This window comes from Alligator mississippiensis, chromosome 2 (assembly GCF_030867095.1).
Source record: "Alligator mississippiensis isolate rAllMis1 chromosome 2, rAllMis1, whole genome shotgun sequence".
In the NCBI taxonomy this organism is placed as follows: domain Eukaryota; kingdom Metazoa; phylum Chordata; order Crocodylia; family Alligatoridae; genus Alligator; species Alligator mississippiensis.
Window position 1 is genome coordinate 76,632,286 of NC_081825.1, and position 20,431 is coordinate 76,652,716.

The 20,431-nt window shown below is 45.6% G+C and overlaps 1 protein-coding gene across 1 annotated transcript in view; it reads right to left on the bottom strand.

The window, feature by feature from the left end:
- Window positions 1-11,603, bottom strand: part of NEIL3 (nei like DNA glycosylase 3) — a 63,214-nt gene extending 51,611 nt beyond the window's left edge. The window contains exons 1-2 of the mRNA XM_019481359.2: window positions 11,431-11,603; window positions 5,544-5,668 (exon numbers count right to left, since the gene is read on the bottom strand). Coding sequence (XP_019336904.1) covers window positions 5,544-5,668; window positions 11,431-11,553 — 248 coding nt within the window. The 5' untranslated portion in view covers window positions 11,554-11,603. The remainder of the gene's footprint in view (window positions 1-5,543; window positions 5,669-11,430) is intronic.
- Window positions 11,604-20,431: the final 8,828 nt, after the last annotated feature.

Genomic DNA, 20,431 nt, shown 5'->3' on the forward strand with positions numbered 1-20,431 from the left:
GTTGGGAGGAGGTGCGAGCAGCAGGTTGGTACACATGCACCCCCTATGCATTGCCAATGGAATGAGACTTTCCTGCTTCCTAAGCTCTTCAGGCCGTTTGATGAGGGTCCTCATGTACACAGAAGTAACCTCCAATCAGTCTAAGATTTGAGACTGTAACCCATGGTCTCATCTTAGTATCCTACCCTAGCTTGAAGCATTGTGGAAAACGATGCTACTGAATACCTGGGGATCAGGACCAAGCCTTGCTTTCTGCCAATCACATAGTAGGCTTGGGAGCCTGTCACTATAACTGACAAAGACTGTTCTGAGGTGGGGAGGATCCCGCCCAGTGCACACAGCATACCCTACATTTACTGGCAAACCTCCTACAAGCTTTCCTAACAGTGATTGATATTGTTTAGACCCAGGCAACTCAAACAGATGTAGGAAGAGAAAGACACACTTTCTCTTTGATTTCAGGACCTTCTCATAAGTTCCAAGCCCTCCAAAACAAGGTGGTTTGGAGCTCTTGACAAGTGACTAGAAAATGGTTTTACAACCAGCAAAGCCACCTGTCCTAGGGGGACAACAAGAAAGGAACGGGAGACCCCTCACATGGCATGGGTTGCGGTGGGGACAACCCTCCACGACAGCAAGATGAAAAGCCCTGAGAACAGGGCAAACTTACCTTCCCCAGGGACAGCCAGGCTGGACGAACCACAGAGAGGCGGAGCGCCTGCACGGGTCATCAGTCGCTTTTCTCTATGGCTGGGGATGGTGCAGTCCGATGATGTCATCAAGGAACACAGCCCAGCAGGGATAAAAGCCGGTGGCGAGAAATCAGCTGTGAGGGGAAGGGTGGCACAGCAGGAAGGGAGCTGTGGGACCATCCTCCAGGCTGAACAGAGGCCTCCCGACACCAACGAGGAGGGGCCAGACAGGGACCCAGCAGGGGGGTCCAGGGCTTGATTTAAAGGACCACATCACCAAGGACAGCGAGGGAGTTGGTCCGAAGGAGAACACTGAGGGACGGCAAAGCCGGCAAACATAGGATGTGTGAGTGGGGAGTGGGCAAAGGCCCCTCCCTGGAGTTTTGGTTCTTTATTTATCATTCTGTTTACCTTGAAGCCCTGAGGCCAGAGAAAAGGCCAAAAGACAGTTGCTGAAGGTCGAGTGGGCTGGGGCCGCTCAGAATATCTCAACGCAGGTAGGCTAGACCCATCGTCAAGTCCATCTCACTGCCCCAAGCACATCCGTGTGGCAGGGAGATAGGTTATTACAACCACCAAGGGCTAGAGAGGCAGAGAGGGAGTGGGACACCACATCAAAGTGGAGCCGAATTGTCCATTGTTTGGCAGTCCCAGTAGGTTGGCTGGGAGGTGGAGCCCCAGGAATGCCCGCTAGTGATGACACCTGCTGCGTTCCCCATGACGGAAGGGAACCCCGTTACTGAATCATAGGGTTGGTACATAACATCCAAGATGTGGCAAGTGAGTATCAGGGTATCCTCCAGGGAGAGCACGACCCTGCATCTTGACAGCAGGAGTCATCTCCATGGCAGACCCCTAAGCATATGCTTTAGGGCTGCACAGGAGAGGCTCCATAAAGTTAGATGGGCATACCACCCAACATCTCCAAACTAATTCTTAGAAATTATTTCTTAGCATGAACCAACTAAACCCTGAACCAAGAGCCCTTGGTTTCTTCCTGCTGTTTGTCTTAAGAAACAAACAAAATGTTGTCCCTGGGGGCAACTGCTCATCCCCACAAGCCTTAGTTCCACCAGCCCTCACACCAGACTACACAGCTGCAACAGAAGAAACTTTGCCAACTCCAGGAATCTCCCCTTGCTTTTTATAAAATTATAGAGCTCCTATAGATGTGCAGTGAAGCCGCTCCAATGTGCTGTAACTCCAGTGCATCAGAGCAGATTCGATTACTCGAGTTTGCTGGAGCGCAGAAATGAATGCACTTGAGCAGCCTCCAGCATCACATGTATCAGCATCCTTGCGCTGAAAAATGGCAGTGGGGAGCTTTGAACTAAAGCTGATTGAATGAGATTTAGTTCAAAGCGCCCCGCTGCCTTTTTTCAGTACAGAGACGCTGATGCACGTGATGTTTGGGCACTTTTAACTAGCGCAGCTTGCTAATTAAAGCCACTCCCCCCCCCAGAGCAAGTCTATAAATACCCATAGGTGTCTCCCCACCACATCTCCTGAAGCAAAGGGAGTCTCAAAGTTATTGTTCTCCCTGAAAACTATTTTCACCACAAGACAACAAAATATCAAAAGGATTTATTGCAAAGGAGAAAGAAATTGTACAAGAAAGAGGAAACATAGACTTTGAAGACACAATGGCAAAATTCTCATCCACTTTCCTGACTATAACAGTCCTTGTCAGCGTTTCCAGGGAGCAACCTTCACTGCTGACTTTGTCAGCTCTAACAGCCAGGGACCAGGATTCATCCCAAGATGTGGGAAATGGATTCCAAAGACCATTTCTTCCAAGCAGACATCACCTAAATCCCTTAAAGCCACCTTCTCCGCCTCCCACCATCTTGACAATTCTATCAATGGATCATTCAGTAGAAGGGACAACATTCTTTCCTGCCTGGGGATCCGGAATTCCCCTGGTAATGGACCTTCCCCATGGAATATACTTGCTTCTGTGTGAGGCTAACGTTTCTCATTCCTGGGCAATCCTTATACACACTATTTTGGGTGCCTACCCCCAAGACTGACTGTCTCCCTATTTTGAGTTTTGACAGCCCTCTTTTCCAGCTGCTTGGCAGTCCAGGTTTTCTCCAACAATGACTTTTCTTCTTGAAATGCAATTAGTCATTGACATCTAAGAGTTTCACCTCCACACTGTCCATTAGGCCTACAAATAGCCATTAACTAAAGGAGCACGTTTGTCACCTGGATCTCTTATTGGCAATCTTTTGATTAAGGCATGTCACAAAATTGAAAAGGCACATAAATACAGAATAATTGCCATATAGCCAAAACAGCGTCTCCCAGGGGGACACAAACGGAAGTCCCGAGAACCCCTCTCATGGCAGAACCCGAGGCTGGGATAAAATCCCAGAAAAAGAAAACCAAAAGCCCTAAGGAGAGGGCTTGCTTACCTCCAGCAGGGAAAACCGTGCCATGCTGAGAAGAGCCGCTGGCCTGGTTCATCAGCCACTGTTATTTTTGGCTGGTGTCACAACCCAAGGGTGTGATTTTTGTTTGTGTGCGCTTCGGCACTGCTAAATTATTTCCCGCCACTCATAGCTTTCTTTGCAGGGTGCATTTCTTAGTTGCAAAAAGAGAAATGCACGGTGCAAGGAGTTCCCGCCATTCGTATTCAAATTTGTGTCCCACTATTGGCCAGTTCTAAATTATTCCCACGTGGCGGCTAGCAATTGGCTTGCTAGCTGTATAAGAGGCTTGAGTGGTTTCCGCCCAAGTTGGAGAACTCCGAGGAGAACCCCGCAAGGGAGGACTCCACAACCATCTGGAGGAGGAGAACTTCACATCTTGTGAAGATCTCTAAGCGCTGCGGAGCCTATCGAGCCCAGCGTGTATATCAAGAAGGCTATAGGGGTCTGATCAGCCCCTCGCCTCTCCCCGTCACCGCCTGATCCCTCGACGTACCCTTCCCTGCGCGCAAGTTCCACAGAGCCTAGCAAACTTCGTGTGAGTCTATTCAGAGCTCTTTGCTTCGAGTTACTTTCTTCAGTTGACACGACGGGCTCGCGGTTTAGAGCTCTCAACCGGATTGGGCTAGAAGGTTCACGGGAAGGAACTCTAGTCCGCCTCTCTTCTTTTCTGTCTGTAACTGCAACTCAAGCAAGTTTTCCTGCCTGCACCGCGACCATCTTCGGTGTAAGTAAAATAATCTTAAATCAACCACTAAGCGTCCGTGCCTAATTCTAGCGTGCCGCCTGCCTTCCCCGACCCGGCGTGTCCGGGTTGCTGGCCACAGCCCGCTGCGCGAAAAAACAAACCCCCGAGGGCCTCGGACCGCTCCTGGCCCGCACAGCTGGGAGCGAAACCAGCGGATGACATGATCAAAAACCGCTGCCTGCCAGATTTAAAAACTTTTCATCTCCTGAATGCCGGGAGGGCATCCGAACCAGGGACAGGGGAAGCAGCTGTCCTCTGGACTGCAGGACCGTCAGAGAAGAGGAGCTGCGGGGGTCTGGACGGGGGCCCACCAGAAGGGTCCGAGACCTCTTAAAAGGGTAAATGCCCGGCTCAATAGGACAACTGGATAAAGGAGGACAGCATCAAGGGATCCTGACAACCACAGACGCCAGACCCGTGAGTGGGGCTTGAACCCCTGCTGTTTCTTTCTTTTCTCCTTTTTTTCCCCTTTTGTTTCTTGGTTGATATTGGTGCCTCGTAGGGCACCCAGAGCCTGAACCGGGGAAGCATCTCCAATTGACCCAGAGGGTCAAGAAGAAGAGTAGAGGCCGTCTCGGCGAACCTGACGGCTTAGAGATAGGGCCAAGGTGGAGGTTGAGACAGGGCCAGTCCCATAGATACCTGGGGCGAAGAAAAACACTGAGGGACGGGCAAGAGGGAACAAAAGCAGGAGCGAGCATCAAAGACACAAGGCAGCGACCCATCTCCTGGTCATCCTGACGGCTGGCGTATGGCTGGGGTGTAGGGGAGGTGGAGCGCCAAGAACGCCTGCAAGGGGCAGCGCCCAGTCCATGAGTTTCCGTGAGGGAGAGTCCCACTACTAAACAGAAGATCAATTCATGGCACGCGAGTGTTGGGGCCTCCCTCAGGGTTGAATGGAGCCCAACACCCAAGTCTCGGGGACATGCCCTGAGGCCTGGACTGGGCGTCTGCTTCAAGGCTGCTGGACAGCGCCTATATCAACCTAGATGGGCGCATAGTGATCAAAATGAACACAACTTCTTGTTAGCTTTTAAAAAAGAACAAACATGAAGGTAGTTAAATCAAACTAAGGACAAACTACTTACGTATGAAATAACATTGAACCTCCTGCTTTTAAGGTGAGTTTGCAACAGTTTAAGTAAAAACTTGAAAAAATTCAGTCTCAATCTAGTAACCTTCATAGACAATGTTGGCTCAGAGTTGAAGTTGGCAAAGTTATAAGCAATTGAGAATGTTATTAATCAAGAAAAGCATTAAGCAATTATAATGGTATGTAATGCTACCAGTACTGTGTATAATAAACTGCCGTTTCATTAAGCATATTTTATGTTATTAAATCTCAAATAATTCAAGAAGGAGAATAGCACTCACACACTAATTTCAGATAACTCACAGCCTTTCCAAACTCCTTTTGTTACAGTAAAGCAGAGCTGTTGCACTTACCCTGTCATTATCTGGAAAATCCAGCACCTAAATACAGATTGTACAAAGACGCTTCTCTACAGTATTAGCTTTCACGTCAAAATGGACTGACGTGAAATGGACGTCAAAATGGACTGACGTGAAATTTCACGTGAAATGGACTGCACTGAGAGCAAGAAAACAGTCTAAAAAAATATAGGTTCAGTACACGAGTATATGCAATACCATATATATTCCTTTTCTTACCTCAATGCTTTCTGATCAAAGTACATAAAAAGCTCTTTTCCCAAAGTTTCCACACCAGTGTACAAACATCCATTAAGCAATGTTAGGAAATCTTGACAGGAGGCCTTGATCACAGTAACAGCATTCTGAAAATAAGAACACAAATGATTAAAACAGAAGTACTTCTAAAAACAAGAAACAGTTCTGAAAACAAACATCAACATTTTATAAATACCTAACAGATTACTATATAGACTGCCACCCTTTACTCATCCTAAGTAGAATGTCATTCTTCAATCACTAAAACTAACACTACGTACCAAGTAAAGTGCTACTCAATCACAGGGGCGCCAAAGATCTGTGGAGCCCTTGGATCCATCCTGTGGGCCTCAGACTGATTCCATATGTTGCATACAGTGTGCAGGGCTGAAAGGGGCCTGTATGCTGGCTCTAGGGTCAGCCTGGATTAGGTCCATAAACTGGTCCTAAGCACCTGAGCTAGCATAAAGTGCTGGTTTGGTGTGGACACCTCATGCAGCACATGTCCCATGACAGCTCCGTGTGTGACCAGGACCAATGTGTGTTGTACACAGTGTGCAGGGCTGGTTCAGGGTATGCCAGCACACCATCCCTATGTACCTCATCCAGGGCTGGATGAGTTTCATACCCTTGCTCAACACTACCAAGCTCAGAACCTGGCCCATTTTGCTCTTCCCTACTGAGGCTCAGAAAACGTAATCCAGGAAAAAGATGAATTATCTTGGATACATGTGCTGAATTGACAAATATATTGCATCACCTTTATAACAGACATAAAGGGCTGTATGTAAACTTCAAAATCCTTCCAGGTTAGCACCATTATAAAGGAAAGTGCACAATACCAATTTTAAGAGAAAAATCCCAAACTTTTCTAAATACCTCCAATAGAAACTCTGGCAGTGTTGATACATTCTGTGTGGGATTTCTCTCTCCAGGAAAAATAAACTCATACCAATCTATAAACTATGTTTGCTTTTAAAAGAACAGTGTTTCAGCAGCTGTACAGGAAGGTCTTGAAACTAAAAGGAAGGAGAATATTACAAACTGATACAAAAAGCATCTCTTGTACCATATATACAACTCCATTATCTTAAGTACAGATTAATTCGTTTCATTAGTGCTGAATTTTGCCCAGAAATCTAACTAGCTTAGGCAACAAGAGATATGAAAAAAAAAACAAACCACTGTATGCTTCAGACACCTGAGTTGCACCAAGGTTTGGAACTGCTACTGGAATCCTGACTAATGATATAAAAGCTAAATCAGGTATGTTTATACATGCTGCAGTCACAAGTGCCAACTGTAGGGCAGAAATGTCTGCATTTTGCTGTGAGGATCCAGCGTTAAGAAATCAGATTAATTGCAGAGCCAAATTTGCAGATGACAGGGATCCAGAATTTCTAATGTAAATCCTAGTGACCCAGGAGTTAGACATTTTGCAACTAACAATTTCCCATTCTTAGCATCTTAAATTCCAAGAATAGTCACAGCTTGGGATCAGAAATTGGAGGTAAAAGTCCCAGTCTGAACAGTCCAGTATCAGGCCCACACTTTGCTTTTGTAGGTTACTGTTTCACCAGTCCAACACAGCCACTCATCATTAACAAAATTATCCTGAAACAATTCCATGCTTACATTCTCAGTCAATTCATTTGCCACACTATTTTCACAATTTCTATTTTTGAGAACTCTAACTCCAGTCTATTTTTGAGCCTGGAGGAGTTAGAGAGATTTCTCTACAGACATGAGTAAGACTAATTACTAAGGCAGAGACAGGTACTATTCACCCTCTACCCTCTGTTTTCATCACAGCATTGTAAAATAACCACATTTCATAGATATGATCATCCTGTAATATCACCCTGCCAAACAGAAAGACTTGATGATTACCTTGTTGCATAACATCTCTCTGAACAAAGAAAGCAAGTTTCATTCTTGTAATCATTAATCTGGCATTTCTAAGATATGCATGAAAATGATTTGTAAATTGATAAATAAATTGCATTTCTAAAGTTCCTAACTACCTACTCTTACAAAAAACACATTTCCTAAGTTGGACAGACCTGGGAGCAAAGGAAAAAGAAAATGAAGGAGACTTTGTTTACACAACAATGTTGAATAACTATCAAAGTGTAATTAAAATAATGTAGTTAAACCAGCCTCTTCTTGTGTCCACACTTAGTTTTGGTATAAATGGTGTTTATTTTGGTTTCATTAAATCACTGAGAAAGTAGTTCAAACCCAACCAAAATCAGAGTTTCCACATAGAGTTAGAATCATCCTAGGTAAATTGATTCAAGAAAAGGATCTAAGGTCAATTGCTTTAGACAAACCTTTGAATTCATCACAGGCAAAGCCCTCCAATGGAGCCAGCAATGTTGCACTGCCAAGCATAAGGTTTTGTTAATGTGTTTAGGAAAATTACAAGGTCTAAATGGTACATAGCATCTCCCTGGCCCTAATGCATAGGATAATAGAAAAGTAGGGCTGGAAAAGACCTCACAAGGTTATCTAGTCCAGTCCCTACCCAAGCCAGGATCATCCCTGACCAGACCATCTCAGCCAACTGCCTGTCCAGCCTGCTCTTGAAAATTTCCACAGATGGGTAATTCCACAAGTACTCTAGAAAGCCTGTTCCAATGCTTGTCAGCTCTCATAATCAGAAAATGTCTCTGATCTCCAGCATAATTTCCTCCTAATTCTGTCACCTATGAGCACAGATTAATTTGACCAGGCTAGAATAGGGCAGTCACCACCTTTAAAGACTCATAAACACAACTTTAATGTCATAAAAGGTTCTTGTACATCTCATACTACATTGTTTATGGATGCCAGGGTAGTACTAAGTCTTAAAGAGCAAACTCACATCTTGCCATCATTTTCATTTTGCCTTGCCTATCAACAACAGAATGTATACACGTAAGGGGGGGAAAAACTCACCCACCCATTTGCATCTTGTCTATTCTGAGGCATCTAATATGCTAAGAACATAACTTATGAACTAAGGATTCCTACAGTTGTGCTGAAATAGGCAAACTGAAAAAAAAAAGCCCTAAAAAAACGAACCTCTATAATAATAATAATACAAATAAAAAGAGAGGGCTGGATCTTCACAGCTCATTACCCAGACCTGCTCATTTACATTTTAACACCTTCTTCTACAACCAGGTTCCACAAGCCTCAGCAGTTTTAGATTTCCAAATAATTGTGAGGCTCGAACAGAGGATCAAACAGAGGATCAAAACTAGTAAAAAATTATCCAGTATGTACACAGGTTACAGGTCCATGAGCACTTGGAGCCCTTTTAAAAGGGTAATGTTTCAAAAGGGCAGCAGCTGATACTTTCTAACTCAGTAGTTCTCAACTTTTTCAGACTTGAGGCACCCCTTGGAACATGTCAGCTCACAGTTTTCTCTCATTTTTTGATTATGGAAAAATAACACAGGAGTTTTTCTGTCACAAGGAAACCACAGAAAGACCAAAGCAGCTCAGACTGTTTCTAACACTACGGATGGCTATTTCAAATCTGTGCGTTTATCTTGAGAATCACACTTGCAAACCTAACAGAGCTAACACTGCGTGGTGCCACAGGGCACCCTTGAAAGGATCCCAAAGCACCCTTGCATGCTGGGTACCCCAGTTGAGAACGGCAGTTCTGACTGCTATGTGCAAATGAACTGAGAATGATTTAAATGTAGCAAAATCCTTAATTCCTAGGAACTACCATTTACTAGGTCAGACCATCAGTTCATCTTGCCCCGTCTCCTGTGTCACACAATGGTCTAGCATTCTCTCTTCTATGTCCCATCTTGGTGCACACGTTTTCAACCTATGATCCTCGCTCCCATTCCTGTTTTGTTTTTCTGTTGTCCCAAGTAATCAGTGATATGCCCTTAGTGGCTCCCAACACCAAGGGGGTCACTTATAAACTTCCAGCTTATAGCTTTACTTGGTGGGCTTCAGGCTACTGTCCCGAATGACATATCAAAAGACCCGTGTCACACAACAGTTCGGCGTTCTCTGCTCAGTGCCCTGCCCTTAGTGCACTCGTTTTGAACCTATGACCTTCACTCCCATCCCTGTATTATCTTTTTGTTATCCCAAGTGATGGGTGATGTGCCCTTAAAGCAGTGTTTCTCAATCTGCGAGTCACGACCTAAAACTGGCTCACAAGAATATATGAAAGGGTTGTGAGCAAACTTTAAAAATGGATTCTCCCTAAAGGAGAAAAACCATGGGAAATGGTGGATTTTCCCTTGCAGGTAGCGAGAGTTCCAGCTTGCAACGGGCTGCTTGGGGCCTCCCCATGCCCCACACTGGGGAGAGCTGGGGCCTGGGAGCAGCAGATCAGGAGCGAGGGGCACTGGGTCGGGACTGGCCATCAATGTTTACAAATGGGTCCTGGTACAAAAAAGGTTGAGCACTATTATCTTAGAGGACCCCTTCATCAAGTGAAAGTAATAACTCTACTGGAGCTTCAGCCTGTTTAAGAAGGGCACATCCAAAGGCATGTCAGGGTGGCAGGGTGGATGCGGCAAGGCAGAGTGAACTGGGTACAGGCAGTCCTCGACTTAAGACGTTTCAAGTTACAACGAACGTCACTTGAGACGTTTATAAATTGCTACCCTGTTTCAACTTTCTGACATCAGTTTCAACTTTATGACGCTTGATCTGATACCACACCAGCGAACAAGTTCGCTGTGTTGCCCATCTCCTTGGAGAACATTTGTCCAAACTTCCTTGGATGCTTTCTTTAAGAAAGCAGACAAGACTCCAGAAGAACCTGCAGCCAAGACTCCTGAGAAGACTCCAGACAAAAACCCTGCAAAAAGTCCAGCAAAGTCATCTCAAAGAAGTCCTTCCATATCAATATGATTGCTATTTACAATATAAATACATTCAGAGCTGACCCAAGCAGGGTGCGGGGCCCGGGGCAAATCAGCCCATGCGGGGCCCCACCCCTGCTCCGATCCCTGGACCCAAAGAAATTACTGCCACCATTGGTAGTGTCAGCGTGAGTGGCAGGGGAGGAGGCAGTAGCGAGCAGCTGGCTGCGAAGCCAGCAGCACAGGGTTGCTGTGGCTGATCCACCCAGCTCTGTGGGGGCCCCCCAAAGCATGGGGCCTGGGGCAGTCGCCTCAATTCCCCTCCCCCCCAATGACCCTGAATACATTAACGTAGCTATATTACTCATCTATAATTGATTGAGTACAACATTCTGGATTACTTTTGGTGAAAATAGGGGCTCAGACCTCGGTTCAGGAACCAATCCCCCATTTCTAACATTGTTCCCATGGGAAAAATCGGTTCCGCGTTACAACATTTCGACTTAAGACTCGGTTTTCAGAAGCCAGTGGTGTGGTAAGTCCGCGGACTGCCTGTACGCCCGAAGTCTTGGCTGGGATGCTGTAGTTGGGTCTGGTCCTGCTTTGAGCAGGGGTCTGACTCCTGAGGTCCTATCGGACCCTCGTTTTCTGGGATCCTCCGATTCAGGTCTGGGTTGAACACCGCAGGCTTAGAGAGGCCTCGCCCCACGAAAGCAATTTCGGAACCGAGTGGTTGGGGAAGGGCAGGCTCCGGTGCCGCGGGGCGCTGGATGCCACAGGCCGGGATGTCTGCCGCGACCTCCTTTACCCGGGGCTGCGGGACAAGCGGGGCAAGGTAAAGACGCTCTTGCCCAGGCGGCTGCCCCGTGCTTCGGCCGAGCAGGGACCGCGGCCCTGACGCTGTTGCCAGGACGCGGGGCGGGTGCAAGGGCACTGACGTATCTCGGGGCAGGGTTGTGCCACCTCCCCCTCCCGCGGCGGTGCCTGGCTGCGGCCGCCGAGAGGGTCCCGGCGGTGCCCTCCCCCCCGCAGGCCCTGCTCACCCCCGGGCGGACGGCGGCTCCCGGCAGCACGGCGCTGCCCCGCACGCCCCGCACAGCCTGGCCGCGGCACACGCGGGCCCGGAGCCGCTCCCCGTGCAGGGTGCAGCCGGGCCCCTCCACCATGGCTACGGCTCCTAACCGCCCGCCAGCCCGCTCGCTCGCTCCAGTCAAATCTCCCGCCCAGCGCAGGCGGCTCCGCCCCTTCTGCGCGCCCCGCCGTGGCACCGCCTCCCCTCAGCTCCGCCCCACGCCGCGAGCTGGCGCTTCAGGGGCGCCCGGCTCCTCCAGCCCTGCGGGTGGGCAGCATTTGTCCAGGCAGGTGTGTTGAAGACGCCGAGTCTACAAGCCCGTAGGCCTCAGCCGGGTGCTGCAGCACCCTGGGGTGCCTCGAAGTTCTGTCAGGGCGGCCGCGGGGTGTTGGCCAATGCATCCTGTCCCACGTACCTGGCAAGGGAAATACCGTGGCCACTCAGATGTGTTTCTTAGTTGCAGGGGGTAGTACCCCTACTGTGGTACCGCATAGATAGGCTCCCGCGTTCACTGCCGGCGGGACGATCTTGGCTATACACCAACTTCATGGAAATGGGAGACTCCTCCGTAGCTTGTTTCTGTGGCCCTATGGCAGAGGGCAAGCGAACCTCGGGGGCGGCCGAACCCCAAGCCTCCGATGCACATAGGATGCCCTCCAACGCATTTGAAGCCCCAGGCAGGAGTGGAGGGTACTTGCCAGTAGCAGGGTCACATATGGGTCTCGTACGACTCACGGATTTGGGATTGATTTGGGTCAGAACATGAAAACATTTCCATTAAAAAAAAATCCTGCCCTGCTGTTCCTTCACCGTTCCCAGCCAGGGCATAGGCAAACTAGGCACATGCCTAGGGCCCTAAGTGAAGAAGGGGCCCAGTTGTGCTTAGTGTACATATTATAATTATTGAGTGAAAAAAGTAACATAAATATACAGTATTAAGTAGATGCCTACATGTTTGTCTGCCTAGGGCCCACTAAAGGATTAATCCAGCCCTACTCAGGGCAGTTTCAGTGAGCATTGTTCAGTGAGCATAATATTATGCATACAAAGTAGGTGGCAGCCTTTTGGCTCAGATGAAGTGTAGAGGGCATCTGAATCCCAAGACCTCTAGGCTCAGGCCTGCATGTAGGATTCCTACCAATGTGTTTGGGAGTATCTGAAGTCCCCGGCTAAGAGTCTGGGATGCAGGATGCTTGCCGGTGTAGCGCCATACATAGAACAATTGAGTTTTGCCTGCTCAGTCGGTGTGATTTGGAACTGATTTGGCTAATTTGACCTGGAACATGAAATATATATATTAAAAAAAAGTGTCCACTGGTTCCTTGGACTTGTTTGAGGGCTAGTGTTACAGTAGGTACTGTCCGGCATGCTTTGCTTGGTGTCTCCCCTTGGTGCACTCATAATAAACCTAGAACCCTCACTCCTTTCCCTGTTTTACTTTTATTTGTCCCAAGAAATCAATAGTAGTGTCTCCAGCGGCCTCCTCTTTAAGGAAGGCTATGATGAATGATACAGCAGAATTAATACTATACATATCTCTTATGCTAGTTTATCATGATAAGATTCATGGTTCTTGGGGAAAGCATGCAAGAAAAGTCCTCATTCTCATTTAGACAAGTATAAGTGAACATAATGTATGATGTACCACAAATTTTCATAAACGTTCAGAAGTCACGAGCCAAGTGGCTCCCCTCCCATGCTTGCCTCACAACAGTTTAGCTGGAATTGGTAAAACATGGAATTAAATGAATATCCAACTAAGCGCACATTAGCTGCTCTTCAACCAATTTAAAGTGCCACCTGAAGGGGTTTACCAAGCTAAACAAGCATGGTGAGTGACCAGTTCAGTTCAATTTCAGGGGACAGACAAACCCTTAAGCCATGGAGCGATATGGTGGGGAGGAAGGAGGACTACTTTTCCAAAAGTGGCAACTGTGATGGGGTGTGGTGGGGAAGCCAGAACACACAGCACATGGAGATGTGTGCTCCACAGTGGGAAATTCCACCATAAAGGGGCTTGAATATTGCTCAACTAGTGATATGTCATATCACTTTTTTCCAGTTGTGGTGGCTCCCTTATAAATCTTTTTCTGTTTGTAGCAATGCTGTATCTTAAACATTGGTTTCTGGAAGTTATTGTATGATTCCCTAAATAGTGACATAAGCACTAGAGAGACAGGAGCCCAAAGTGGAAAGGTGAGTATCATAGCAAAAGCAAAATTGTTGGCAAATATGCTTTGATTATGTTAAAATATGGTAACATGATGGCCATCTCATGAGTATGTCAGCATGTGTGATAATAAACACTGAGGACAAATACATATGAAATCATTAAAATGACATTGACGTATGGTGTGACTTGTGGCAAGAGTTGAAATGGTACCAAGAATTTTTTTACTTGAAGGAGTCTGTGCTAAACAGTAGACCAGTGGTGGCCAATTTTTCTACACTTTGGGCTGGATGGGCAGCTCCTGGTCCATCCCTGGGCCTGATCCAACCAGGCTCTGGCTGTCCCCAATCCAACCATATAGCAAAGGCCCAGGCTGGATCCAGCTGAGAGGCAACAGGCTGGCCTAGACCCAATCTGGCTAGGGAGGACTTGGAAATTTGGCAGTGGGAAAGGGGTGTCAATGTTAATTGCTCATGGGGAGCACTGTGGGCTGGATTTGAGCACCCCTGCACTAGACAATAATGCACATACATATATATTAGGAGGCTTGCAGACTTCCCACACACATCCATAGACCTATACATTTCCAAGTATGCATAAACTGCTAAATACCATATTTCCCTCCCTGCCCCCAAAGTGGGCTAGAATTCTTGGCATGCAGATAACTTTGCTAATAGTTTCTGTTTTCTTTTAAAGTTGTATACCTGTTCCAGGTAGCATTATACCATCCTCTCAGACAGTATAAACAAACCTACTGAAAACAGTAAAATAGCATACATCTTGAGAGACAGGGTCTAGGAAAGTAATAATTATATGCTATGGAACACGACCATGTAGACACAACCAATGTCTTTCTACCTCAGAGACCAACCACCAGTTAGATGGCTAGAGATTGCAAGCAGGGCTCAACTACTGTGGTTTTCCAGGTAGAAATAGCTCTGGGCAGGAATAAAGACTCATGCTATCCTGCTCACCATACCCGCAAAGATGTATGGGGAAAAAGAGAGAGAGTGATGATGTAGCTCAGGGTGGCCAACCTGTAGCATGCATGCCACAACTGGTATGGGCAGCCTATGCATGGGCAGACTGGGGATGGGACAGGCAGCACAGCAGCAGGTAGGGCAGGAAGCAGAAAACAGAGCAGCAGATCAGACAGGGGAAGGGGATCAGATTGGCACTTGGGGAGGGTGCGAGATCTACCAAAAAGGTTGGCCCCACTGCTGTGGCACACACAGCCACATTATGATGCCTTTGAAATTCACAAAAGCATTTGTCTAAGTCACAAAATATCTAGTGGTTTTTTTAGTAACATGCTTGTTCATGAGTTATTAATATTAATTACTGAAAAAATGTTTGAAAACAGGCTAAAAAAACAAGGCTTGACAATAATTGCTAGCCAAAGAATTAAATTCACTAGCTAAAAGCTGATATATCTTAAGATAACAGAGGCCAGCGTTGTTCAGGGAAAGAGTGTGATACTCAGCTGTCTCTTTCTCTGCTGTCCCCATACCAACTAAGGTTTTTAAAAAAAAGGATGCTTGAAGTCAGGCTCCTATATTTAGACACCTAAAAAGCACCAGGGCCATCAGCTCCCATTTACTTGATCAACCAGATGCAATTTCCCCCCAAGAAAAAGTAGTTCATAATTGGATATTTCATAAATGGGGGAAATTATCCTTCTAAAATGTTCAGTTGATTGGCTAAGTTACAACATCTTAACTGCCACATCCAATTACAGAGGAAGTAGGTGCATCCACAGCTTGAACAAGAAACATAATAAGGATCTTGTTCGTTTCTTACCATTTTCTTTTTACACAAGCTAATTAATTTTAACAAGGGGATCTGTAGTTACCCACCCTTCACATGCACTTTCATTCCACTTCACGCTCAACTGTAGGTATATCCAAAACATCATTAGCGAGCTTTATATTAAAGCAGTTGGTGATACTTGCTGAACCGTCTTGAGTTGGTTCACATTAAGAGAAACATTTAATATGAATACCATGAAGAGAAGGGAGGTAATAAAAAGCACTACAAGAGATACTACTTTGACATTTTTATGGTTTGAAACAAATACAAAATACTGAACTTTGTAAATCAGTATATTTTTCTTCCACAATGTAAAGTACAAGTACATAAACGAGAGCAACTTTATAAACAACAGTTGCTAAACAAAATTACCGATTATAAAATTTTCTAATTATGTTGAAGGTGCAGTCAAGAACACAAATGTAAACTGCTTCTGTTTTACAGTGTAGTAAGTACAGTAGTTCCAGCGGTTGTGATAATTGCAATACTTTAGTTTTAGGAAATCCAAAATTGTTGCTCTTGAATTTTAGCACTACGCTTTTTATTCACTTGAAAGATGGAGGTAGATTTTCTTTTTCTTCTTTTTGTTTTGAGTTTTTTAGTATTTCCAGGTGCTGATCAATAACATACAAATAATATACCTTTAGTATTATTCCCCATGGCTGTTCATTAAAATATATAATTTTGTAGTGAATAGTTGCCATTAACAGAGATACAAAGCTGTGTTTTGGCTCTGCTAATTCCATTGGCAATAAAAAAACAACCTCTTCCAAGGTTAATTCTATTTCCAGATAGTAAAGAACAGGTTTGATGATCTGAGAATTTTTCATGATGATATGCTCTGCTGTTTTACCAACAGGAACACATCACCCTGATGCACAGTGTTAATACATGTAGAAATTGCTGGAAACCAATTACTATGAACATTTAGAACTTAATTTTTCATTTAGGTGTCCACAAGGTATATATATGCATATACTGTAATAAGTTATATACCTATGTAGTCATTTGCATAGACTGTAACTTAATTTGTATGTGTATCTGTGCAATAATTGCATGTAGAAATCAGCTGTAAAATGCCTCAACCTTTTTTTTTAATCACCATTGCACATAAAAATAGACGTGTACATCATTCCATTTAAGTCAGATTAGGGAAGAAAATTAGATTGAGATATTTTTGGCTTTTTTAAAGTCGCTAGTTCTCCAGGGTTATAGAGAATTAAATGATGCCTTTCTCTTGCCAGTGTAAGAGGGGACCAAGGCCCCTGCTACTTCAAGATGGAAGAGTAGCAGGCTAGAGCTGCATTTACATGAAGACAACTGTGTTTAGGCTAGCTATGGAATAAGTACCTCTGCTGTGTAAACTGCAGCGAAGAGGAGCAGGCAGCTAAGTGAGCCAAAGGGTGACACCCAGGATCAGTATTGGAGCTAATGGGGCCATGTGACTGAAAAAAGTAAAAAAGCTCAGCCCTGAAGTTGGGCAGTTAGTTAGATCCTGTTCTCTGGACCAGAGAACTGTCCCTATCTACAGTAGTGGTTTCAGGAAATTGGTATCTTAGCCAGGAGCATGCTGTGTTTAGGGATCCAAGGTGAGGGCACAAGCCCTGTGTTAGATATTGAAGTGTTTATGTTTGTATACTGTATTTTGTGTTTAAGTAACTGGAGGACTGGATTGTTGCTATAGGGGCAGTGCAGTGCTGTGCAGTGCAGGGCTGGGGTGGCATGATGGCCAGACTGCTTCCCAGCAGCCCCAGTGGCGGCGACTCCTGCCAGCTACCACCGCTAGTGTGGCTGCCACCGTCATATCTGGTTCTGGTGCCTGGACACCCTGATCTGTACACCTTGCACCCACTGCTTGGGGTGCCAGGTGGAGCTGGTATTGTGGTCTCCATGTGGACCGGCTGGGACCACTGGGGATAGCGTGCATTTGGCTGGGCATATGGGTTAAGGGCTGTGGGTGTGCAGGGAGGGGCATCTGGGAGCGGGATGGGCAGGCAAGGCCCGGGCTGTGCCCAGGATTGCAGCATAGCACATGGCTGGGGCTGGGGCAGAGCCATGATCTGCTGCTCCCCACATCACATCACAGATTGACCAGCATGACCTGGGAGTGGGGCCGAGTACATGCTTGTGACCTCCCTCCCACTGTCCCTTGAGGGCAGCCCCTGTACAGTGCAGGTTTGGAGTGGCACAGCTTGGCAGCATGGGGCATGGTCATGATCCCTTGGGTCTGCCTCATGTTGCTGGGCTGCACTGCTCCACAGTCGTACTGTACTGGGGCTGTCCATGCATGTATGTGCTGGTGCAGGGGCTGGGTCACAGGCATGCACTCCACCCTCTCCCGGGTCAGGCAGGTCACAATCCGTCATGTAGGGAGCAGCTCATGGCTCTTGGCCACAACCCCGCTTGTCCCGCTCCAGGATGTCACTCTCCACCTGCCTGTGGCCCCAGCCCATGTGCCTGGCCATGCATGCCGTGCCCACAGGGGTCCCAGGCTGGTCTAGTAATCTTAGGGATTTTTGATGAGCTGTTGCAGGCCAGGGGGGCAGGATGCTGACTCGGCCTGCAACAGTTCATTATAACTCCTAAGTGGCCCTTCAACACAAATAATTGCCCACCCCTGCTCTAGGAGGTGCTATGGCTGCCCTTGAGCCAGTCCTGTCACACCTATTGTGCAAGATTTATGCAGGGAACTATACCTCTGCTGTACCAGTTTTATGTTGCTCTAAGTCTGGCACTAACCAGATGTTACAGAATGAAGAATGCAGCCACTGACATCAAACATTTCTCAATTCCTATATCATTTCTACTTTGTGACTTCAATTCTCCCTAGCTTAGTGAAGCCCAAGGAATTAATTGAAAATATCTAAAAATTACAAGTTATTGAAAGTTAGAAAAAGTGAGGAAAAATCAAAGGGTCATATAGTGAAACATAAATCACATCTAAATATAACTTTAAAACATGGTCTCTTTTATTTCTTTGAAAATTATAATATGCATAAAGAAAGTGGCATCCCTCCTTTTTCTACTCTAATCAGAAGTGCTAAGTACATGGGGGCCTGAGGGCCCTGGCCCACCTCTGGAAGAAGGCTGTCACTTAAAATGCATGGCATTTTACACATGTCCATCATCTTAGACCTGCTCCCACCCCCAGCAAAAATAAGTCGGCATCTATGGCTAATAGTCCTTAAGGCAATTTTAGAAATGAGATGCTTCTTGCAGACTCACTCTTTTCTTTTTCTGGGATAGTAGAAATATACAGTAAATGCAGGCATTAACTTTAGGGTGACAAAAGACTATAAGAATGAATAAACAGGGGCCGACATGATCCATTACATGGTTGCCTAGGGAGCTTATGCTGAAGGGTGAAATGTACTCAAAATTGCATACCGTGTAATCCTAATGAAATCCTTTCTAAACCTTGTAAAAACATTCCAAATCCTTCTAAATGAAGGATGTTAATGCAATTAATCCAAATAGATGTGCTGCTAAAGGCATGTGATCTGTTCTTAGATTCCTGGATCAGTTTGGATGTGTTGAAGGCAATACACAGCGCACATGGATGCAAAGTTAAATTATTCTTTGGTAGTTATGCCATAACATAAATGGCACACCTATTGTGAACCCTTTGTCTGTGGAAAGTCTTTCTTATTCTATTAGCAAACTGCACTGTTACAACTTACTTTATTTTTCAGGCCAAAAATGGAGGAGAAACTTATTAAATCACAATCAAACCTTTATGATCAGTACAGAGGGATTAATTCTATTGCAATTTTCAAATTCTTTATTTCTTCAGTTATTTCAATTTCTTTAATTTTATTTTAAGTTAAAATGGTGTAACTGATTTAACTTCATCTAGTCAGTTATCAGTGTCAGTGCTGATACAATCATCAACAGATTGCAGGCAAAAGGAGCAGTTGGAAGTCAGCTTGTGTAATCCTAGTTTCAGTCAATGGCTAACTGAAACTGGATCCATATGAGAATATTTTAGGCTTCCAGTTTCTAAGATAAAGAAATACTATTGTACCTAACAGACAACATGTCCTGCTATAACTAATAGGCTATTTCCTGTACCTAGAACAGTGGTTCTCAACTTTTTTAGTTTCAAGACACCCTTTGGGGGCATCTACATGTCACACTACAGCAACATAGAAATCATATGGGTCTACACATGATCGCCAGCTACGTTAGCACAGTGATGCACTCCTCCACTATAACGCACCACTACGGCAAGATAGCTAGTATTGTCCACACAGGGCATACAGTGTGAATTAAAAACAAGCAGGAACCTTACCAGGGGATAAGGCACAATGCCGCATTTATTGGAACATAAAACATGCAACATGAAAAGAATAAAGAACAGTAAGGTTATCTGCTTCATTCATTCCCATGCATACTCATTCATTCATTCATACAAAAGAAATAAGCACAAACACACAGATAGTTAGACAGTCCTCCAAAGTGTAAGGTGTTACCAAGTTCTAAAGTCACTCAGGCCAGTCTGGTGGCTGGCCGGACTGACCACGAGAGGTGGAGTCAGGTCTTGTTGGACACACCCAAAACTCTTTCTTGCAGGTGGAAAGACCCAAAGCCTTTTCTTTGTGTTCATTCTTTATAGTGATAGCTGTCCATACAAACCTATGGATTCTGCTGAGTCAAACATAAAGGCCATCATCCTTGTCCTGTTGGCAGGCTGGGATTGGTATGACACGATGTTCTGGCTTTGCGGTCTGCAATCTTCAGTGGGGGGTTATTGCTTGCAGTTTTTAGCCATCAGGGTATTTGGTAAGCCTTAACTGCTGACTCGATGCAGCTGCAACCTGTAACTGTAAAACCACAGAAGGCTATTATCACCTGCTGCAAGAGGACTCTCTTCCTTCACGTTGTCACATACATATGTCATTCACTCTTTCGTTACCTCTTTCTACATATGCCAGACATACCACAGACCTTACACAAGCATTTTCCTTATACTAAATTTAAGTTCTAAAATCAT